Source organism: Clarias gariepinus, chromosome 9, assembly GCF_024256425.1.
Source record: "Clarias gariepinus isolate MV-2021 ecotype Netherlands chromosome 9, CGAR_prim_01v2, whole genome shotgun sequence".
NCBI classification, from domain to species: Eukaryota; Metazoa; Chordata; class Actinopteri; order Siluriformes; family Clariidae; genus Clarias; species Clarias gariepinus.
In genome coordinates, this window is record NC_071108.1 from 5,646,203 (window position 1) to 5,665,629 (window position 19,427).

General features: G+C 38.8%; 2 protein-coding genes across 4 annotated transcripts in view; both read left to right on the top strand.

Annotated features, from left to right (window-relative positions):
- otud5a (OTU deubiquitinase 5a) overlaps window positions 1-13,736 on the top strand; it is a 45,989-nt gene extending 32,253 nt beyond the window's left edge. The window contains exons 5-9 of one of the 3 annotated variants that reach the window (XM_053503137.1): window positions 2,203-2,351; window positions 10,567-10,785; window positions 11,531-11,738; window positions 12,231-12,347; window positions 13,182-13,736. In XM_053503137.1, the coding sequence (XP_053359112.1) occupies window positions 2,203-2,351; window positions 10,567-10,785; window positions 11,531-11,738; window positions 12,231-12,347; window positions 13,182-13,303 (815 nt within the window). In that variant the 3' untranslated portion in view covers window positions 13,304-13,736. The remainder of the gene's footprint in view (window positions 1-2,202; window positions 2,352-10,566; window positions 10,786-11,530; window positions 11,739-12,230; window positions 12,348-13,181) is intronic. The other 2 variants (XM_053503136.1, XM_053503138.1) reach the window with 2 other exon arrangements.
- Window positions 13,737-14,985: 1,249 nt separating this feature from the next.
- pim2 (Pim-2 proto-oncogene, serine/threonine kinase) lies at window positions 14,986-18,833 on the top strand. The gene is made up of 7 exons (XM_053503139.1): window positions 14,986-15,256; window positions 15,686-15,792; window positions 16,079-16,129; window positions 16,532-16,737; window positions 16,853-17,022; window positions 17,135-17,311; window positions 17,484-18,833. Exons 1-7 carry the CDS (start codon window positions 15,193-15,195, stop codon window positions 17,630-17,632), a joined length of 924 nt encoding a protein of 307 aa, XP_053359114.1. The 5' UTR covers window positions 14,986-15,192; the 3' UTR covers window positions 17,633-18,833.
- Window positions 18,834-19,427: the final 594 nt, after the last annotated feature.

Consider the following 19,427-nt stretch of genomic DNA (forward strand, 5'->3'; position numbering starts at 1 on the left):
GAAGGGGCCAATCACTCTGGAATATCTTTCCATCCACATGACTTTTTTCCGTTGCTCCAAAGTCCAATCTTTATGCTCCCCAGCCAAACTGAAGCCTTTTTTCCCTGGTTAGTCTCACTAATCAGTATTCTTTTTCATTTTATTTTTTATTTTTTTAATAAGAGTTCTCATTGCACTGTGTGTAAGGAAATGCTCTTACTTCCACATAGCTCTGGTTGTTAGTGTTGATCTTGTTACCATGCAACTTCACCAAGGCTTCAAGTCATCTCCGACCATGTTTCTTCCGCAAAGTTGACCGTCCAGCACTGTCCTTCCAGGTTTTGATATCGTTATCGAAGGCTTCTAAACTCAGTAATTTTTAAAATCTCCATTCTTTGCTTGATGCAGTGCAATAATTTAGCCCTTCTGAAATGGCGTCTATTTTTGTGATCAGGCAGCATATTTATATAGTAACGACTTAATAATAATAATAATAATAAAGGAGAAAAGACGAAACGGCGGTTTAATGTTATTAGTCAAGCCTTTATTTGTGACGCAATTCTTTTGAAATTCTTTTCTTTGTATATCTGAGCTAGGAAGTTTGGGTTAGAGTGCAAGGTCTATATGCGCCCGCAAACATCCGTTTGTGATTATTAAACATCCCTTTTTGTAATCCGTTCCCTCCATTCTTCTGGGAAGCCTTCTCGCTAGATTTTAAAGCATTGCTGTGGGATTTGTGTTCATTCGACGTCAGTGAGATCAGGTTGAGTTGATGTTGAGTCAGGATGTCTGAGAAGATCTCAGAAGTGTTCAGTGGCGTTGAGGTCGGTCAGGACTCTTCACAGGACACTCAAGTTTTTCAGCTTCCACCTTAATAGACCACATCATCGCGAAGCTTGATTGGTGATGTCGGAGTAGATTTAGCCCTCACAGTTCCAGTGTAGGTCCATTTCCATACTAGGAAATTCTGTACAGTTGTGTTCTTTCAGATTCGGGCCAATTTGGCCATACAGTCAAACCTTGCAAAGTCGCGGTTCAGAGTTTGTGGCCTCAGTCGTTTCGCAGATTTTTCCTTGGAACCTAACTCATAATTGTTCGCGGGAACCTCTGCGATTTCGCAGAAACCGCAAATATGATATACAATTTTTTTAATGGCTTTTTTCGTGGCAGTATATAATTTTTACATGCGAAAATATTAGGAACAATGTAATTTTGTAACATAAATATTAAAGTAAATTATTAAATATAAAAGCTAAATGTCCATATAAAATATAATGCTATATAATTTTGTTTGGTACTGTAGAGAGAACACAAAGCGATCGTAAAGGAAAACGCGGCTTGTGGCGGTGAATTATTACGGTATTTACCCTACAGTACTGATACTGAAGAAAACCTCAGCGCATACCAAAGAAAACACTGTTACATAAATTACAGTACATACAGGGGGAGTAACATGGGTATTTTACATGCTAGGCTTTACCTTTACATTCCTTCTTTTTAAGGGTAATGTATAAAGTTTAAAATGAAATGAAAGTGTTTTGGGAATATATTTTGGAGGAGGTTTAGGGTTTCAACTATACTATTAGACATTTCTTTGACCACATCAAAAATTTTGCGCTTTATTTCCACAATTCAAGGGTGCTCTAGGAACGAAACCCCCGCTAGTTTCAGGAGTCGACTGTATAATGTATCAGAAGTCTGACCTTCAAACCCATGACCTTCAAACCCATGGTTCTTCCCTGGGCAAAATGTTTGCCACAAAGACATTGTGTATTCAGTTGTGTGCGCTTTCAGCATTTAGACGAAGATCCACATGCGGGTGTGATGATCAGGCGTCCACATACTTTTGTTATGGCTAACGTGTACTGTATGCCGAGGAAGCAGTTATTAGCAGCGGGATCATCATTTATTTTAGAATCGCTTGGATGTTACAAGAGAGCGATAAAATCAGATAAACGTGTAGCATGCCTCTTTAGCAGAGTGACGTGTTTGAGCTAATGATACAAATAATACCCGTGTCTTTAATCCTTATCTACTACAGGTATGCTGAGAATTAGTGATCTCTATCTCAAGAGCTTTTGGCACTCAAGCTTCATGTTTACTCTGTAAATAGATTTCTTTTAACTTTTGGGTGGGTCTTCGTGATCTCTAGTTTCCTAAAAATATGACTTGTTGTTTTTTCGAAATAAGCATGTTTTTTTTTCTGGCTTGTTTTTTCTTTAGAACCAATCAACACGTTCCATGGGATCCACCAAAACAACGACGAACCAATCAGAGTCAGTTACCATCGGAACATTCACTACAATTCAGTGGTGAACCCTAACAAAGCCACGATCGGAGTGGGGCTCGGCCTTCCTGCCTTTAAACCAGGGGTAAGTGTGTTTGTGTGTGTGCCATGCTGATGTGACATCATTTCCTGACCTCGGAGAATGGGATACCTATCTGCGAAAAAACCTATACCTATCTGTTTTTTTTTTTTTTTGTTTTATTTAGTTTTTTCTCAATTAGGAATTCCATGTTAATAGGACGTTTTCCCTTTTTTTCCTAATTGGAAATTTCTAGATGGTCGAATGCAACAGTGAGATTACAAGATTCGAGATTTTTTGCAAAAAATCATAGCAGTGTTTCCCACAAGTCTGAAATACACCTGCGGTGGCAGCCGGTGGAGCGGATCCGCATTACCCGCCAGAACAAAAGTGCTCTACTGCATACAACAAACAAATAATACACATAACCTTTAACTTAATATTTTAATTAATTTGATTATTCTATTAATTTCATGTTTCAGAGGTCCAACCTACTAACTCCTCCCCTCCATCTACTCGTATGTGAAAAGTAAGACAAAGTAAAAACAAATGCTCACTGTTTATCAGAGCATGTATGCGTTAAAAACCAGAGTATTTTTAGACTTTTTTTTTGCATTACAATGTTATATGTATATATATCGGTCAGAATTGTGCATTATACTGTAACCATTTTTTTTCCAGCACAATCTATGCAATTTCATGAACTAAATAATTTTTTTTATTATTTTTACCAACCACACAAACATGGCAGAGCAAAAAATTTATTTTATGGTTGTTTTTGGGTGTTTCAATGTTTCTGTGATGAAATATAGAATAATATGCACATTTTGTGAGTCCTACATTATTTTTTTACGTTATTCCCATATTCCAGTAGCAATAAAATTTAAGTTTATGTTATAACTTTGGTTCTATATGACACATCAGAAAACCCAAATGCACGATGTTTAAGGCCCTCCCCCCCATTATTATTATTATTTATTTATTTATTTATTTAATAGGCCATTGCATAATGCTGTTTTGCTGCACAGCTGTGTGCTGCGTTAGTTTTTAGGGTACCTCTGTTTACAGGTTAATCTGTTTGTTTGTTTGTTTTTTGCACTTTTTTCGCAGAGCATGTGCGCTTGTCAGTACACCCTTTTTATTTTCTTTTTTTTTTACGGTGACTGACATCCGCTGCATTTCCTGCCTCCCAATACACCGCTTTCACAGTAGCAGAATAAACAGGTACAGGCAAATATACTTGGGTGTGGAAAACACTACTTAGTAATACAGTAGGGTCACACAGGGTCAAGTGTTTTGTTTTTTTTCCCCCCTCACTCCTTTTCCTTGAACCCATTAATGTAAAAATTACAGTTGCATTAAAGTAACTGTTACTTAACTCGTGTTTATACTTTATCAGAGCTGCTTCTTAGAACCGAATGATTTAATGTCCTTAAGCCCTGAGCGCCCACAGTCTTTCTAAAGAGTAAAAGGAAAATGGCAGAGGTGCAAAGGGTAAAAGTATAAGGGCAAAGGTCGTCTTTTGTCCGAAATATCTGAGGATTTTACCCTCATCTGAGGAAGATCATCCAGAACCAATTTTATTATTATATATATATTTTTTAAATCTTCCTATGCCTGATGGACTCGTCTCATGTCCGATATCATCATTTTTAACGATGTCGGTGCTCATAGGAGCTTTTTATTTATTTATTTTTCTTTCCCCTTTATTCTTTCCATAAGGTTTAGGTTCAACCGTGTCAGTATGGTTAGATGCCACTGATGCTTCACTTTCACTCACAGGCTCTACATATGAAAACTTCTTCTTGCTTGTTGTTTTGATTGTTTTGAACCGAGCGATGCAGAATCGCTTTCTCACAGCTGTGGGCGAACGAGGCGCCGGCCCACACACCGCTTCCTCATGATTTAATCTCGGCTTCTCTCAGAGATCAATAAAATAATCTCCCTCACAGGTTTTATAACGTTGTTTTTTCAATTTGAAGGAAAAACCAAACCCAGGTTCTCCATCCGTCACAAAAGCAAAAGGGGAAAAAAAAAACCTGGGAGCTGGGATTCTAACCGGAAACAAAACATCTTGGGAATTTCGCTGAGGTCACGGAAGAGGTGTTAAGCCACAGAGATTAGACAAGAATTAGAATCGAATCAGATCTACTGAAATTAAGTCTCTCTTGTTTAGGGACGGGAATCGAAAACCGGTTCTTGTTGAGAACCGGTTTCCAGTGTTTCAATTCCTCGGAATCGTTTGCAAAATTTGCAAACAATTCCCTTAACGATCCCACTGGGCATGAATGACGCCATCATGCGTATTATTGCGTAACTTACGCACGTTGCGTAGCTTATGCTCAGTCAATAGTAAGCATGGCGCCTAAGCGGAACAAACACTCAAAAGTCTGGTTGTATTTTACCAAAAAACATGAAAATAGGGCAACTTGCAGCGTAGATATTTCCTCAAAGGGAGGAAATACCACTAACATGCTAAAACATTTGCACACACAGCATGCAATAACTATAAAAGAATGTTGCGTTTTCGATCCGCTCCGGACTAACAGTTCTCAAATCAACGATTTGTTGTCCCTTTTCTTCCAAATGAGAATCGATAAGGGAATCGATAAAGAATCGAATTGTTAAGTAGAATCGAAAATGGAATTGGAATCGTAAAAATCTTATCAATTCGCATCCCTACTCTTGTTGATATCAAATTCTCATTCTCAATCCTGAACTTGGGATTCTTGTTTTGTTTTGTGTTGGTTTTTTTTTTTTTGGATACTAAATTCTTTAGTGTTTTGAGTGTGGATGTCTATCTAAAAATGAACCTCGCAGCTTAATCGGACATCATCAGTGTTTTCATCCAAACTCCACACACACATTCCGACACAGAAATGAATCAGACCGAAGTGTGTCTTATCTACTTGATGAACCCTGAGCTACGTGTCCTTGCACACAATCTCTGCTCTCTTATTAATCTTCCATGAGATATACACACATTTTACACACAAGTGTTAATTTAGCAGCTAATAAGTTCATTGTGTGTGTGGTATGTCATCCATGCATCACTGCGTACCATATAGCTGACCTGACGCTCGCATTTTTAAAACACAGCCTGAATGGTGCGACGTTCAAAGGACTTAAGTCAAAAATTGATTCAAATACCTCACAGTCGTTAATTACAATTTATTGGTATTTAAATGTATTTGAATATTAGTGTGTACTTTTTATACTAATAAAGACGGAGTGGACATTAGTTTTACAATACAGAATTTAATTGGTAATTTTAATATTTGCAATTAGTTTTTATTTATTTATGCATAAATTGAAATTCTAACATTTCCTGTTCAGAATTTTTTTTTTATGCGTCTAAATGACTTATTTACTCTGAGCACTCATTACAAAGGGTGCAATACATGTTATGGAGCTGAAGAGCATTAGCAATGCACTTTATACTTAATCAGCACATGAAATTTAGTGCACTGTAGATCATATTTATCCAGAGCCGTTTTCTAGCAACAGTGTTTTGCGTGTTTAAGTGTGTATTTACTGTGCAAAAGTCTTGAGGGACCTAGAGTACCCCGCCTTGTGCCCAAAGTCGCCTGGTAAAGTCTGCAGGTCCCTGTGAGGGTAAGCTGTATAGAAAATGAATTAAAAGAATAAATCAATATTGTAACAGCCTCAGCAGCAACCTCATTTCCCCTCTCGTCTGTTCCAACCACTCGACATCACCAGTATACTAATCACCACCTGATCATCTGCACCTGTTGCTCTCTGGTTCATGCCTAAAGTTAGATGTTTTTAATTCTTGAATGATTCATAGGTCGCTGTGTGGCTTAACAAACAAATAAAATTTCTCAGAAACTGCACAGGTACAGGGACTGGACTGAAAATGAGAGACAAAAAAGTCCCTCAGGAAGCCTGGGGAACTGTTTCTCGAAACTACATTAAAAATACAAGAAAATCTGGCTCTTTGGAAGCAAAATATGAACATTGTAGCCAATTAAGTGACTTTGTCGCTATATTTAGCGAGTATTCAGACCCCTCTAGTTACACATTTTTAAAAACGCAACTAGCGAAAAATCTAGCAACTTTTTCTGGTGTTACTGAAGACTTTTGCCGACTTTGATGTGTCCCTATCGTACCGTTCTATGACTTCTCAACCTGCCGCCGCCTCCGTCCCTGTCCCAAAGCATTCCCAGGCCGCACATATATATACTATATATAAGGATGTATAAAAAACGAACTCTGTCTAAGTGTCTTTTTTGGGGTTTTTTTATCCAGTCCCAAGCCCGGATAAAAGAGGGTTGGAATTGTGACATTTAAAAAATAAAAATAAAAATTCCTTTAAAAAAAAAAAAAAAAAACTAATATTAACTAATTAATAGTAGCTTCTATGTTCCTTTTGTGTTCTATTTATTTATTTTCTTTTTCTTTATTATACAATTAACAAAAGCAAAACGGGCCTTTAACACTAGCTTTGTTCTATTTTATTTTATTACATCATAATAATAATAATAATATAAAACCTTGCTACATGCATTGTGTTAAGCTAACTGGGATTTCTTATAGCATTTGCTATCATTGCTCTTTTGTTTTATTTTTGAGTGCTTTAATTATAAATAAATTTAAAAATGTATGTATATATGTGTATATAGCAGGATATTTAACAGAAAAAAGTTCATTTGTATAGTTCTAAGCATATTTAGGGTGTTTTTACCTACTCCTTTTTTGTCATTATATTATGTAAATTACGCGATGACATAATTTAGCGACTTCTAACAACTTTTAGGACAGCCAATGGCTACTTTTCTTAATGAGAAGTTGGCACACTGAATATGAAGAAATGAGGGGGGAGACTTTTTTTTTTTTTTTACACAGTACTGCAAAAATTCAAACATAAAAAAAAAATTGGCACATTATTTGTAAAATTGTGGGTATTATGTGTATATATAATTTTTTAGCTATATTTGTTTATAGGTCTGGAAAAAAATCTTAAATGTTGTCTTTTATTACTAAAAGTTAAGTAGGCAGAGCTCAGAGCCTGACGATGTATTAAATCAGGTCACCGCGTCAGTCCCTGAGCAGGTCGGAGCCAGACTCAGCCTGCGCTTACCGGCAGAGAAGTCGGAAGTAGGTGACAGCCTGAGCTTATCAAAGCCTCCTCAGGAGCGTGTCCCACCGAGCTTTACTTCCTCAACACCCACCCACCGCAGTCTGAACATTCCACACATTCATGGCTTACTCAGGGAAGCTTATTAGCAACACCCTGTTTTATTTGCGCAGCAAGTGCTTAACCATGGCAGCAGAGTGACCCTTCGGTGATCTTAAAGACACGTAACACTTTCTGTCAACATTTATAGCTTTTATCGTTAACATAACTGAGTTAGACTTGCAAAATTTAGAGAATCAGTTTTATCCTGATTAGGTGATTTTTAATAGTCAGTAAAGGGATTCTTTTATTTTTTGGGTTGTCTGATGCATCCTGAAAGCAGTTTTGTCAGTAGGTGTGTTTACATGGAGTAATATCTCGCTAATAATGGGATAATAGCCAAATTTGAATAACAATGCATATTGTAAACAACAAGAATGAATTTTATGGGGAATTACGGGCGAGGTGTAAACCTTTTATTTATCCGTTCAGTAGGTAAATATTTACAAGCCGGAATAAATACCAAATTCTAGTTGTTCAATCCAATCCAGGACTTTTGATTGTGTAGACGAACAGAACACTGTGATGAGATTATTTATTTCTCTATATAATCCCCTCCTACACTGATGCACTTCTCCCAGCATTTCACCGGTGCTTGGAATACCGTCAGAGTTTTCTCAGTACGCAGGAGCCGTCATCGAACTGCCTGCTTTTACGTCTGAAACACTGGCCCCCTTTAGTGTCTCAAACATGTGGCTTGAGGTGAGATCAGGACTGTACAGGGCTGTAATGGGGCAATAACCCCTAACCGAGTTCCTGTAATGTGCAAGTGGTGTTGGTGAATGATCGTGTGTACAGTTCCCACAGACAGATGCGTCTCTTCCGCAAGTTGGCTGTGAAATTTTTTTTTTTCTTTTGACTCGCTGAATGTTAACGGGAACGACTGCAGTGGGCTTCGAGCCAACGCAGCCAGGATCGTCATTAAGGGACATTGGGCCATCTTTAAAATGTTTGCACCATTCAAATGTTTTACTGCGGCTAAGAGTCTCATCACCGTACTGTGCTTGAAAAAACCAAATGTCAATCAGTTTTTCATGCATGATAGATTTCATCACAATTCCTGGTTTGACTTGAACACCAATTGATATTCTTTCAGTTTATGTCGGGGGTTATATGACGAGTTTTATGGGAAGGACATTTTGCTTCCATAGCTGATGGATAAACTCTGAGAATAATCAACTCTCTCCCTCCTGACTTTTACTTCAACTTTTATCCACCGTGTTTTCTGCGGAGGAAGGAACACTGATTGGCTCATGTTCCATATGCAGTGAACCATCTGACCAATCATAGATGACCGTGTCCTTGTAAGCAGTAATAATGCAGTAGGCCAGGATTTATCAGAAAGGATAAGGACCTCAAAATTGAAGAAAAAATACTTTATAGTTTGCATTCAACGTATTTTGGAAACAAACTTTAATTTTTTTTTATTTTTTTATTTTAGTAAACCATTCAATTGTGTTTAGTTATTGTGTTTTATATATATATATATATATACTTTCCTCCTTGAAACTGCGATGTTTAGTCGGGATTAACAAGCGCAAAAACCTGTGTTTTAATCCAAAGCGAACGCTTGTACGTCCAGTATAACTCATTTAAAAGTAAGAAGTGCTGCTTTGTTTACTCCTGATGCTCTGAGCAAGCATTTGGATTTGACGTCACTCGCTGAACTCAACCATGAACGGACCGTCTCAGGCTTCCATGTAGGGAATTTCGAGTTGAGAGGGCGTTTTCTCTCTTTCTTTTGGGTTGAAAACGACGAGTTACGAGCTTTAGCCGAACGTAGGGTAAGGTTGAATGGAAACAGTAACGCAGCTTCTTTTAATGAAGTACGTGAAGAAATGACTTGTGAATAAAAGTGTAATTGTTACTTTTAAGCTTCTAATAAGACACAGTATCTTATTCCAAAAAGGTTTTCTTTTAATTGGATGGGATACGTAATTATAAGGATATGAAGGGTATGACTTAATTTTAGCCTTATGTCAAGCAAGTAACTCATTTTTCCCTCATGCACATAAGCTGAGCAAATAACAGTATATTGAGACACCTGACTTTGTTTGATGCAGCACAAGACAGTTAAACAGGAAGATGTGCACTGGCCCTGTGACTCATCACATGCAGCTTGTGATCTTTTTGTCATCTGTTATTTAAACCTGGCCGTTTTATACGTGCTAAGAAACGTATACCTGAAATAAGACTTATGCTCGAGTCGCAGCCGTGCTCAGCTCAGCCACAGATGTGCGTGTGTGTTCTGCTCTGTCAGGGTCAGCCAGGTTTGTATAACAGCTGGTTTGGCTGCACAGAAACACAATGGCGTGTGGACGTGCTGTGGCACACTTGGCGTGCACACAAGGGCTAACCACATGCTGTCTCGCATTCGAGACGCTCTCCCAGACAAGGAAGAGCGACCGAAAGTGCATTAGAATGCTGAAATTAGGGCGCAGGATCAAAACCCTGTGCTCTTCTTTTTGTCGCTTATGTCTTAAGTAAAGTTTCGGTGGTTATGCGTTATATCAATATCTTTCTTTTTTTACCTTTTCCCCCCTATAATATAAACCAATGTGAGTGATCATGAGGCTAAATACTCTCTGTCCTCATTATGACCAATCTAAATACATACGTTTTTATTTTAGTTTTTTTTTTTTTACCACAACAATGCAGGGGAATTAATCTAATCTGATTAGTCTAAAGGCGTTGATTGATTTTTCTTATAAATTTCTGTATAAAAAAGAAAATTTATTTTAAAAATTTCTAATAAAGTACTGAGTGCTTCTGCTATAGAAAAAACAATAGATGATATGACAAAAGTATTATATTAATTTCTTTTCAGACATTTTTGCTTGATTGATGCATAGTATGAAAAATTTGTTTTGCATAATATTTTTCTTTAACTCAAATCTGTTAACTCGTACACCAGAGCACCTGCAGTTCATGCAGCGCTCGATATCAGACGCATTTTTAACATTTTTGTTTATGATTGAGGACATTTTTGATCAATCTACCTATTGATTCTTGTTTGGTAACATGTTCATCTATCATTAAGAAAACTTACATTTGCTACTCTAAAAGACTAAATTATTTTCTTAGTGTACTCAGTGTAAACCCTCTCCCTCTGGGCAGTACGCGGACCAGTCATTGATGAAGAACGCAATCAAGACTTCGGAGGAGTCGTGGATCGAGCAGCAGATGCTGGAGGATAAAAAGAGGGCCACCGATTGGGAGGCTACCAACGAGGCAATCGAGGAGCAGGTGGCTCGCGAGTCATACCTGCAGTGGCTCCGGGATCAGGAGAAACAGGCACGACAGGTGAGCAGGGTCCAAAAAAAAATAAAAACAAAGACAGAGCCTCTGGCCGTCTTAAAGTCGACATTCCAGTCAGCCATAACCTCTTGAGTATGAGGAATCAGGACAGGCCATGCATTAGCCTCTGGTTGAACATCTGGCCACATTCTAGTAAATCTTAGCTCTTTGGAAAGTATTTCCGGTTATCCTCGACCTCGAGGATAATCCTTTGTAAAGTGAGCTCGTTAAAGTGCGAGGTGAAAAACGCGCAAGTGCCCGGATTTGTTTTCTGCTTTTCGTAATACTACATGGTGTTTTGCATAAAGCCTGTGTTTTCAGAGAAAGGTGCAAAGTTCACTGCAAGGTTCGTACAGACGTCACGAGGTAGTTTTACGTTTGCGTTTTCTCACTTTAGCCTCTGGTGTGAGAACGGTCTGGTTTCAAAGAAGCACACCATCTTCATGTAAAAGGCTTGAAAGTGAAAGTGCAAATATTTCTTTTAAGAAGTTGTGTTAACTGTATAAAGTGCTTGTGTAATCGTAAAGACTATACTGTGTTTATCCCAGGACTCTTTTTATGCTCATACTGAGCATCATGTTTGTCTTTAGTCCTGTTATCATTTGTAATCTGGGGTCACAGAAGACTATGGTTTCTATTTTGAGTCCCAAGTTTTCCTCATCATTCCTCATTTTAGATTTCTTTCTCAGTGATTTTAGATTTCCGCGAAGCATCATATAAAATTCACTTTTTCTTTCTGTCTCTACCTCAGCCACGTAAAGCCAGCGCCACGTGTAGCTCTGCCACTGCTGCAGCCTCCAGCGGACTGGAGGAGTGGAGCGCACGGTCTCCACGGCACCGGAGCGCCGCCCCTTCCCCCGAGAACCCAGACCCGGCCCACTCGGACCCAGCGCCCAAGCCTCCCTCCCCGGCTGGAGCGGCTCTCGCGCTGTCCAAACCCCCTTCGCCTTGCGCTCCTGGTATGCCACGCTCCATTACACCACCACCACACACACAGTTCTGCTCCTGCCCATGTAGATCACTTTGTACACTGCTCTGTGTGTTCTTCACTCCATGTTCCTTAGAGGCAATTTGACTTTAATTTATTTTTTTTTAAACACAGTGACGTGTTTTTGGCTCCAAGTAAAACTGTGTGTTAAGGTTGACCCACGAGTACAATGAAATGAAGAACTGGTTATTTGTTGTGCAAAACAGATGTAAATGCTTATGAATAGGGTTTCCCAGTCCTGGCGTATATCCCCAGTGTTTTCCAAGTGATTTAGCTCAGCTTGTTTACATGCCCAGGTAACAAACACGGCCATCTGAGGTCATCAATTTAAAATGTTCCCAGAAAACGCATGATGAAGAAAGCATAATCGTGTGTGTGTGTGTGTGTGTGTGTGTGTGTGTGTGTGTGTGTGTGTGTGTGTGTGTGTGTGTGTGTGTGTGTGTGATTATGTTGTATTTTGCAGGGCCTAGTAACCAAGCCTGTGTTGGAGCAGACAGACCCACCTCATCGTCCCTGGTGTCTCTGTACCCTGCTCTGGGTTACCGCGCCATCATGCAGGACATGTCGCCAACGGCTTTTGGTAAAAACCACATCACACAGCATGTAGGACGAGGGATATGGAATTATTAATGCACTTTATCTGCAAACGAATATTATAAATGGAGAGTTCTATGATGCTGAAACTGCAAGTTGTGGTTGGTTTGTGTTAATACTTGGGTGAGGTTCTTCCTGATAGTCACCAAAACTTATTCTGTATTGCATAATTAAGTTGCTTGGTGTTGCAAAACTCAGAAAAAGAAATCCACAACAGAGCCTCTCCAACTGTTGCAAATTCTATAAATATGGAAATAACAGCAACTTTACACATTCCCTATTTTTTTATTTTTATCCCTGATCTGTCTCACTGCCTTCATTTGCATACTGCAACCTGATTGGTTCTTACATTTTATGACACAATAATGCATGTATGCAAAAGTAGATTTTTCCAATGAGATGAGTTTTTTTTTTTTTTTTTTTTTTTTTTTATTGCCTAAGCCAAAGTGCTGCAGTGACAGTTTTCACACTTTGAGACAAATTGGTAAATTAATTATTTTGATTGTGTTAAAGGTTTAGTGTGATTTTTAGGTTTAGGTGGGTGGATGTGGGTGGAAAAAGCGATGTGGTTTCAAAGGAAAATGATTAATGATAAGAGATTTACCTCATATGAACTTGTTTTGGGACCCTACTCGGCTTTGGACCATCACAGGAAACTACACAAGTAGCTAGTTAATAGCGGAAATGATGGTTGATGTGTGGGATGACTGTGAAACCCACAAGACATGACAACTTTTTTTCTTTTCTTTTTTTTTCTTTTTTTTTTCCTTGAAGCCATCAGTTCTTCATATTTGGTCATGTTTTCTTTTTTTTGTAACAGGTCTGACGGATTGGGAGGATGACGAGATTTTGGCCTCAGTCCTGGCCGTATCACAACAGGAGTACCTCGACAGCATGAAGAAGAATGCCATGCATAGAGAACCGTCTCCGGACAGCAGTTGATAATGGGATGAAGGCGCTCCGAAGCCCTCTCATGGCACGGGAGAAGGCGCAAACCCGGGGATCAATCAAACGTCATTCTGTCCATCATCATAGAAGTTGCATTTCCCTCTCACTCTCCCCTCATGTCCTTATCACTATCATCTATCAGTAATAATGACCGTCACTGTAAGACTTCCCCCTCACCATTACCTTACTTTCTTTTGCCACTAATGCCAAGATTGGACTTCTTTATTAGGTGCATGTTTAAACCAACATAACTGATCTCATAGAAAAAAAATGAGGAAAAAAATCTATAAAAATGTCATACTTTATCATCTTAATACCTGATTAATATAAGCTTGTTGTATTTTATTTTCCTGTTTGGAATGAAAAAAAAAGCTCTTTTTTTTCTTGGAATAAAAAAGGAGAAGTTTCTGAAGAAACTGGCCTTATCTCTGTTGTCTCTCTCCCTCCCTCTCTCTCTCTCTCTCTCTCTCTCTCTCTCTCTCAATACACACATTTTTTGATCTGTAAATGCATTTGTTAAATAAGTAACAGGCAAAATAACAATTACACCTTGTTTATTGGATGCATTAGTTCATTTGGTGCAGGTTTCTCAGGTAGCTATGCACAGCAGGTATGTCTGGAGCAAATCAAACTGACTGGTCACATGCACAAGTAATACTTTTAGCATTCATAATGCAAGCATCCATATAAAAGCAAGAGTGTTAAAGCTTTTTGTGGCTTTCTTCTGCCCCTACTTAAAAAGTAAATCTAGCCATTTTGAAAAGCTTTTGAGTGTACTGTTAGAGAATGGCTTCTCGGGGAGGTTTAGGTAGTTAAGTGGCTTTTTTTTTTTGTATTTCGGAGTGTTGGAGGAATTATGGTGCAAAAAATGAAGCCATTAACTAAAAGTGCTCATTTTCAGAGGACATAAATGAGTAAATGGAGTTAAGTAACCTTGTAAAAAGAAAGGGAAAATGAATTCTGCAAAAGACCAGGCTGACTGCAGGGAAAGGAAAGTGAAGATGAGGAATTAGGAGTGCATTTAGTCTTGTGTTTAGGTCTGTGTGTGCAGTTTTCATTAATAAACCAAAAAGAGAAGTTTCTCATAAGAGAATATGGGATGTTAGTATATTTCTTAAACATTGAATAATATTTCAGCATTCAATAACTGTATTGTGTAGATTCTGTCAGGGTTTTTATTTAAAAATGTATTCAGACAATTTTAACACCTTTACCAGCGTTTATAATCTACACACACACATAAAACTTTTTACTTTGAAATAATTCACTTAAACACAATTGCTCATTTCTGTCCGCAATTCACTTTAACCCTTTTCAGGTAGCACAGATGATAAACGGAAGTTTTTTGCGCGGGAATTAAATGCCGCACATGCATACTACCGCGCTAGGAAGTATGTACAAATAGAGCGCGGTTTGCTGTCGCACTAGCGGAGCGCGTTATCCTAGCGCACTGTGTAATCGTGTAGTGCGCAAGTGCGTTGGTATTCGCGCGCGCGCGCCCTAATTCTACTCTAGTTCTGGGAAAAACCAGCTTCTTGATTAATATTCAAAAGGTTAAAAAAACACCGAGACGTGATTGGTAGTAGATTCAAAACACTCACGCAAACTCGGACGTCATTGGACAGTGTAGTGGAGTGGGGCGTGGCGTCAAACGTAAACACAAACTTAAACATCAACAACGCTCAAACGGAGTCAGGAGAGTCATACGCGCGCGCAGCTGTAGTGCAGTAGCCAGGCAAGCGCAGACGCTCAATTCAAGAAGAAACTTGGAGCTTAAACATGGAGTGCTGATGGCTTTATAGCGGATTCTTCTGCTTCGCCGAGCTATTTTTGTGTGTGGATAAAATACTTTTTCTTTTTAATCGTTTTTACTTTGCGAAAAGATGTTGGACAAACGCGTAGTCGAGTCGCGCCGAGACCAAACCGAAGACGTGAGAGGAAAACTCGGTAAGAATGCTAGCTTTTGTTTTATGTTGTATTTTTGTAATAAAAGCTAACATAATTAATCTATAACAAGTTTTTTAAATGTAATTTTACTAAGAAACTGCATATTCAACGCATTTTGTTGGTCAGTGTTCGTTTTTTCAGTTGGCTAATAGTATTGTACTCGATTATTTGGATCTAAAATTTTAAACTGTTCAAGTTTTTTAAACATTTAAATTAAACCGTCAGCTTTTTTAACCGTTAAATAACCGTCATTTTTTTTAAGATTAAATTAACCGTCAGCTTTTTTAACGATTAAAATACCGTCAGCTTTTTTAACGATTAAGTTTAACCTTCAGTTTTTTATTCAATTAAATTCAACTGTCAGTTTTTAAACGATTAAATTAAACCGTCAGGGTTTTAACATTTGTCTTTGTTGTTTTTTTCTTTCAGCTCCAACTAAAGAGTCCTTTGAGAAGAAGTATAAGTTAGGAGCTCTGCTGGGAAGCGGCGGATTCGGCTCTGTGTTTTCAGGACAGCGAATCTCCGATGGTTTACAGGTGATTTATGAGCATTTTTGACAATATTTTTAACGCGTCACCTGTGACTGTGACGTCTTAAGTGATTTGAGAACTTGGATTACTATGACGCACTTATTCTTATTTAATAGTCGATTTTTGTTTTTTTTTATACGAGCACGTATTAAATCCAAGGCTACGACTTTAAATTATGTACTTATTAAACATAACATAAACTGATATTTATATAAATTCCATTTAAATAATATCACGTTTAACATGTCTGTTGTATGCTAAATTGTATGTTTTTTTTCTTTTAACATTTCAGGTCGCTATCAAACAAGTGTGCCATGACAGAGTGCAGCAGTGGGCGGAACTGGTGAGTTTTTTTTTTTTTTTTCTCTTGTAATGTATTGTTTCTTCTTTTTTGCGCCCCCTGCTGGTTTCCCTGCGTAATGACGTAGTAGGTTGTGACGTTAATGGATTTTTCAAAACAATCCGTAGAGGAACCGGAAGCGAAAGTATTTCCCCACGTAGATTAACAGGAATATCTTGAGTAGTTAAGCTGGTACATATTTTTGGATTTTTTTTTTTTTTTGTCTCAATGCCAAATTTCAGTCATGAGTCAGATTTAATCACTAGACCCACATGCACACATTGGTGATAGATTCCTTTTGCTGTTGTCATGAAATGAAACCAAATTCTTACTTTCTCTGTTTATCCGTGTTTATCCAGCATCCAGACTGCAAGCTTACCTCCTGTCTTGTTTTCTATGTTTTAGCCTGGTGATTCAAGCCCGGTCCCCATGGAAGTGGCGCTGCTGCTGCAGCTGGGAGGTTCAGGCCACCCTGGTATCATCCGAATGCTAGACTGGTTCGAGGCGCCCGGTAAGGGCTTCTTTATCGTGTTCGAGAGGCCGCAGCCGTGCCAGGATCTATTCGACTTCATCACCGACCGTGGTGCTGTAGATGAACTGATCGCACGAAGGTAACCTAATGTTCGATTAGTTTTTATCATAACGTTTATTTATACAATTAACGCCTTATGAATGTGAAATATGTAACATGATGATAATAATAAGTTGCATCCTTTTTTCCTTCAGGTTTTTGAAGCAGGTAGTCGAAGCGGTTCAGTTTTGCCACTCGAGGGGAATCGTCCATCGGGACATTAAAGATGAGAACATTTTAGTAGACACACGGACTGGAGACGTCAAGATCATTGACTTTGGATCTGGTGCTCTGCTGAAGGACACGGCCTACACAGACTTTGAAGGTGAGACAACTAGAGAGCTAGATTAACTCTTAGAGATAACATAGACATCACAATTAGAGCTTATAGGTAGTGTTGTAATTTTTTTCCTCATGGACTTTTTTTTCCCTGTTAGGAACCAGAGTTTACAGCCCACCTGAGTGGATTCTGCATCAGCGCTACGAAGCACTTCCGCTCACCGTCTGGTCATTGGGCGTCTTGCTGTTCGACATGGTATGCGGAGACATTCCCTTTGAAAGAGACAGAGACATCATTCAGGCTACGCCCAGTTTCACTAAGCGCATCTCTAATGGTGAGTTCCTGCGTGTCCTGCATTTCTAGTAGAGTAACAACAACTGTGGAATGTGTTTTGCCTTACAGGCGTCTAGTACAGGGTTGAATGACCTAAATGGATCCTGTTCAATTGTTTCAGGTTGTAAAATGAACCAATTGTTAAATTTTTTTTTTTCCTCAATTTGTTGCAGAATGCCAGTCGCTTATCCGCTGGTGCCTCGCATACCGCCCACAGGAGCGTCCAAGCTTAGAGCAGATTTTGCTGCATCCCTGGATGTCAGAGAGCTTGGATGACATCGGAGACCTGCAAGATGACAGCAACATTGCGCCAAGCCTTTAACTTCACACGTGGACCAATTTCAGATGGCTGTCAAAACTTTACACCTGCTGTTCGATTAATTATACACTGGATCACATCACACTCTTTTTTTTTTTTTTACTCTGGCTTCTCAGCACGTCCCTGGTTTCTTTAATGGAAATGTTCTCCGCCATCGTGTCATCCCCTCCCATGGACGCCGTCCTGTCCCCTGTTCTTCTGCAGATCCAGCACATGTGTGTGTGTTTTTTGAATCTACACTGCTGTACACATCTGGTGCTCTGCTCGGTTTATTTATTTACCTATTTATTAACTCGGACACATCTAATAGGTATTTATGTTCTGGACGTAAGGGAGGAAGTTTCAAAAACAATTCAGTTCTCATTCACGGTGAAGGACTTAAAGCCGTCGTTGACTGAATATATAGTGCTGCCTGGTTCTACAGGCTGTTTTCTTTTGTATATATTATTGTACCCTCATTTTAAGAGGAGCGTCATGTCCTGCTGGGAACAACAGCGACTCACAGTGACATGATGGTGTTTTGTTCCAGGAAACTTTCCTGTAAATCCTGTTTGAGTTTAATAACACAACCACCGCTGTTCACTAAAATGTCCTTATGGGATTTTTGTTTTGTTTCGTTTTGTTTGTTTTGTTTAAGCAACATGCCTTTTACTTTCGATATCTGTTTGGTTTTTGTTTTTGTTTTTTTGTTAAATGCCCTGAAGTCATACCAATGTTCAAGAATGTAAACAGCCAAAATTATGGTGCTGAACCGGTCATGTGATTTTACACTCAGTCAGAAAGACAAAACATGAGTGTTGTTCGTGAATCGCAACCGGTGTTTGTTTACCTAAAAAGAAGGAAAAATTCTGTTAAAGCCAAAGAGATAAAAAGCTAAAAAGCACTAGATTGTTTTAAATTACGTGACATTTAATGACTAATTGTATCCTTGTTTAAATCTCAGGACCAAATGTCAGAATTGAATGTTTAAAATCGGACCTTATCTAATGCAACAACTTTGAATGTATTAGTTCCTGTACTATTCAATTTGGCTTTTTTTATACAAAGTTTCAACTTGTGTTTTATCAAACATTGAAAATGAGAATCCTTGCTGGTTTGCTTGGGTTCGTACAACAACTCTGCAAATACTTGTGTATTGAAATTTGTAATATTGTGGCAGCAGTCACATGACCTTATTTAAGTTAAATTAAAAGAATTCAAGCAATTCATGTCTGTCTGTGTCTTTAATCCAAAAATGAAACAAGAGATTATGTGCAGTTATAGGAAAACAATTCTCTTACACCACAGCAGTTCATTCATAAGAAAGGCATTGGTTGCTCATTGGTAGGTTTCTCACCTGCCATGCAGAAGGCCCGAGTACGATTCCCACCCAATGCCCTAAACCCCAGTCATTAGATGCAGTGCCAGTCCTATGCCTAGATAAAATGGAAGGGTAGAATAAGGAAGGGCATCTAGAATATAACCTGTGTCAAATTGTGTCCGGATCTACTTCTCCACTCAACAGGAGGAGCCAAAAATCTCCATCCATGTACATCTCTGGGATAATCCCATTGAATGTAACAGTAGGCAGCATCATCAACTTTTGTGTCATACTATGAACGCAACACAGGTGTTCATCGACCACTGTAACAGTGGGCAGCGTCGGCATTTATGTCATATTGTGAGGTAATAATATATCTGCCCAAACTTTTATGTCCCCATTCCCATTCCGTTCCTGTCTCGGTCTCTACCCCAGTCCCCATGCCTGACCAAATTCCTGTCCCTGTACTTGTCCCTGACCCATCCCAGTCCGTGTCCC

Coding starts and splice junctions, on each gene's coding strand:
- pim2 (XM_053503139.1), top strand. CDS start 15,193: ATGTTGGACAAACGCGTAGTCGAGTCGCGCCGAGACCAAACCGAAGAC. Junction 16,130..16,531: donor TGCAGCAGTGGGCGGAACTG/GTGAGTTTTTTT, acceptor TCTATGTTTTAG/CCTGGTGATTCAAGCCCGGT. Junction 16,738..16,852: donor GATGAACTGATCGCACGAAG/GTAACCTAATGT, acceptor TTTTTCCTTCAG/GTTTTTGAAGCAGGTAGTCG.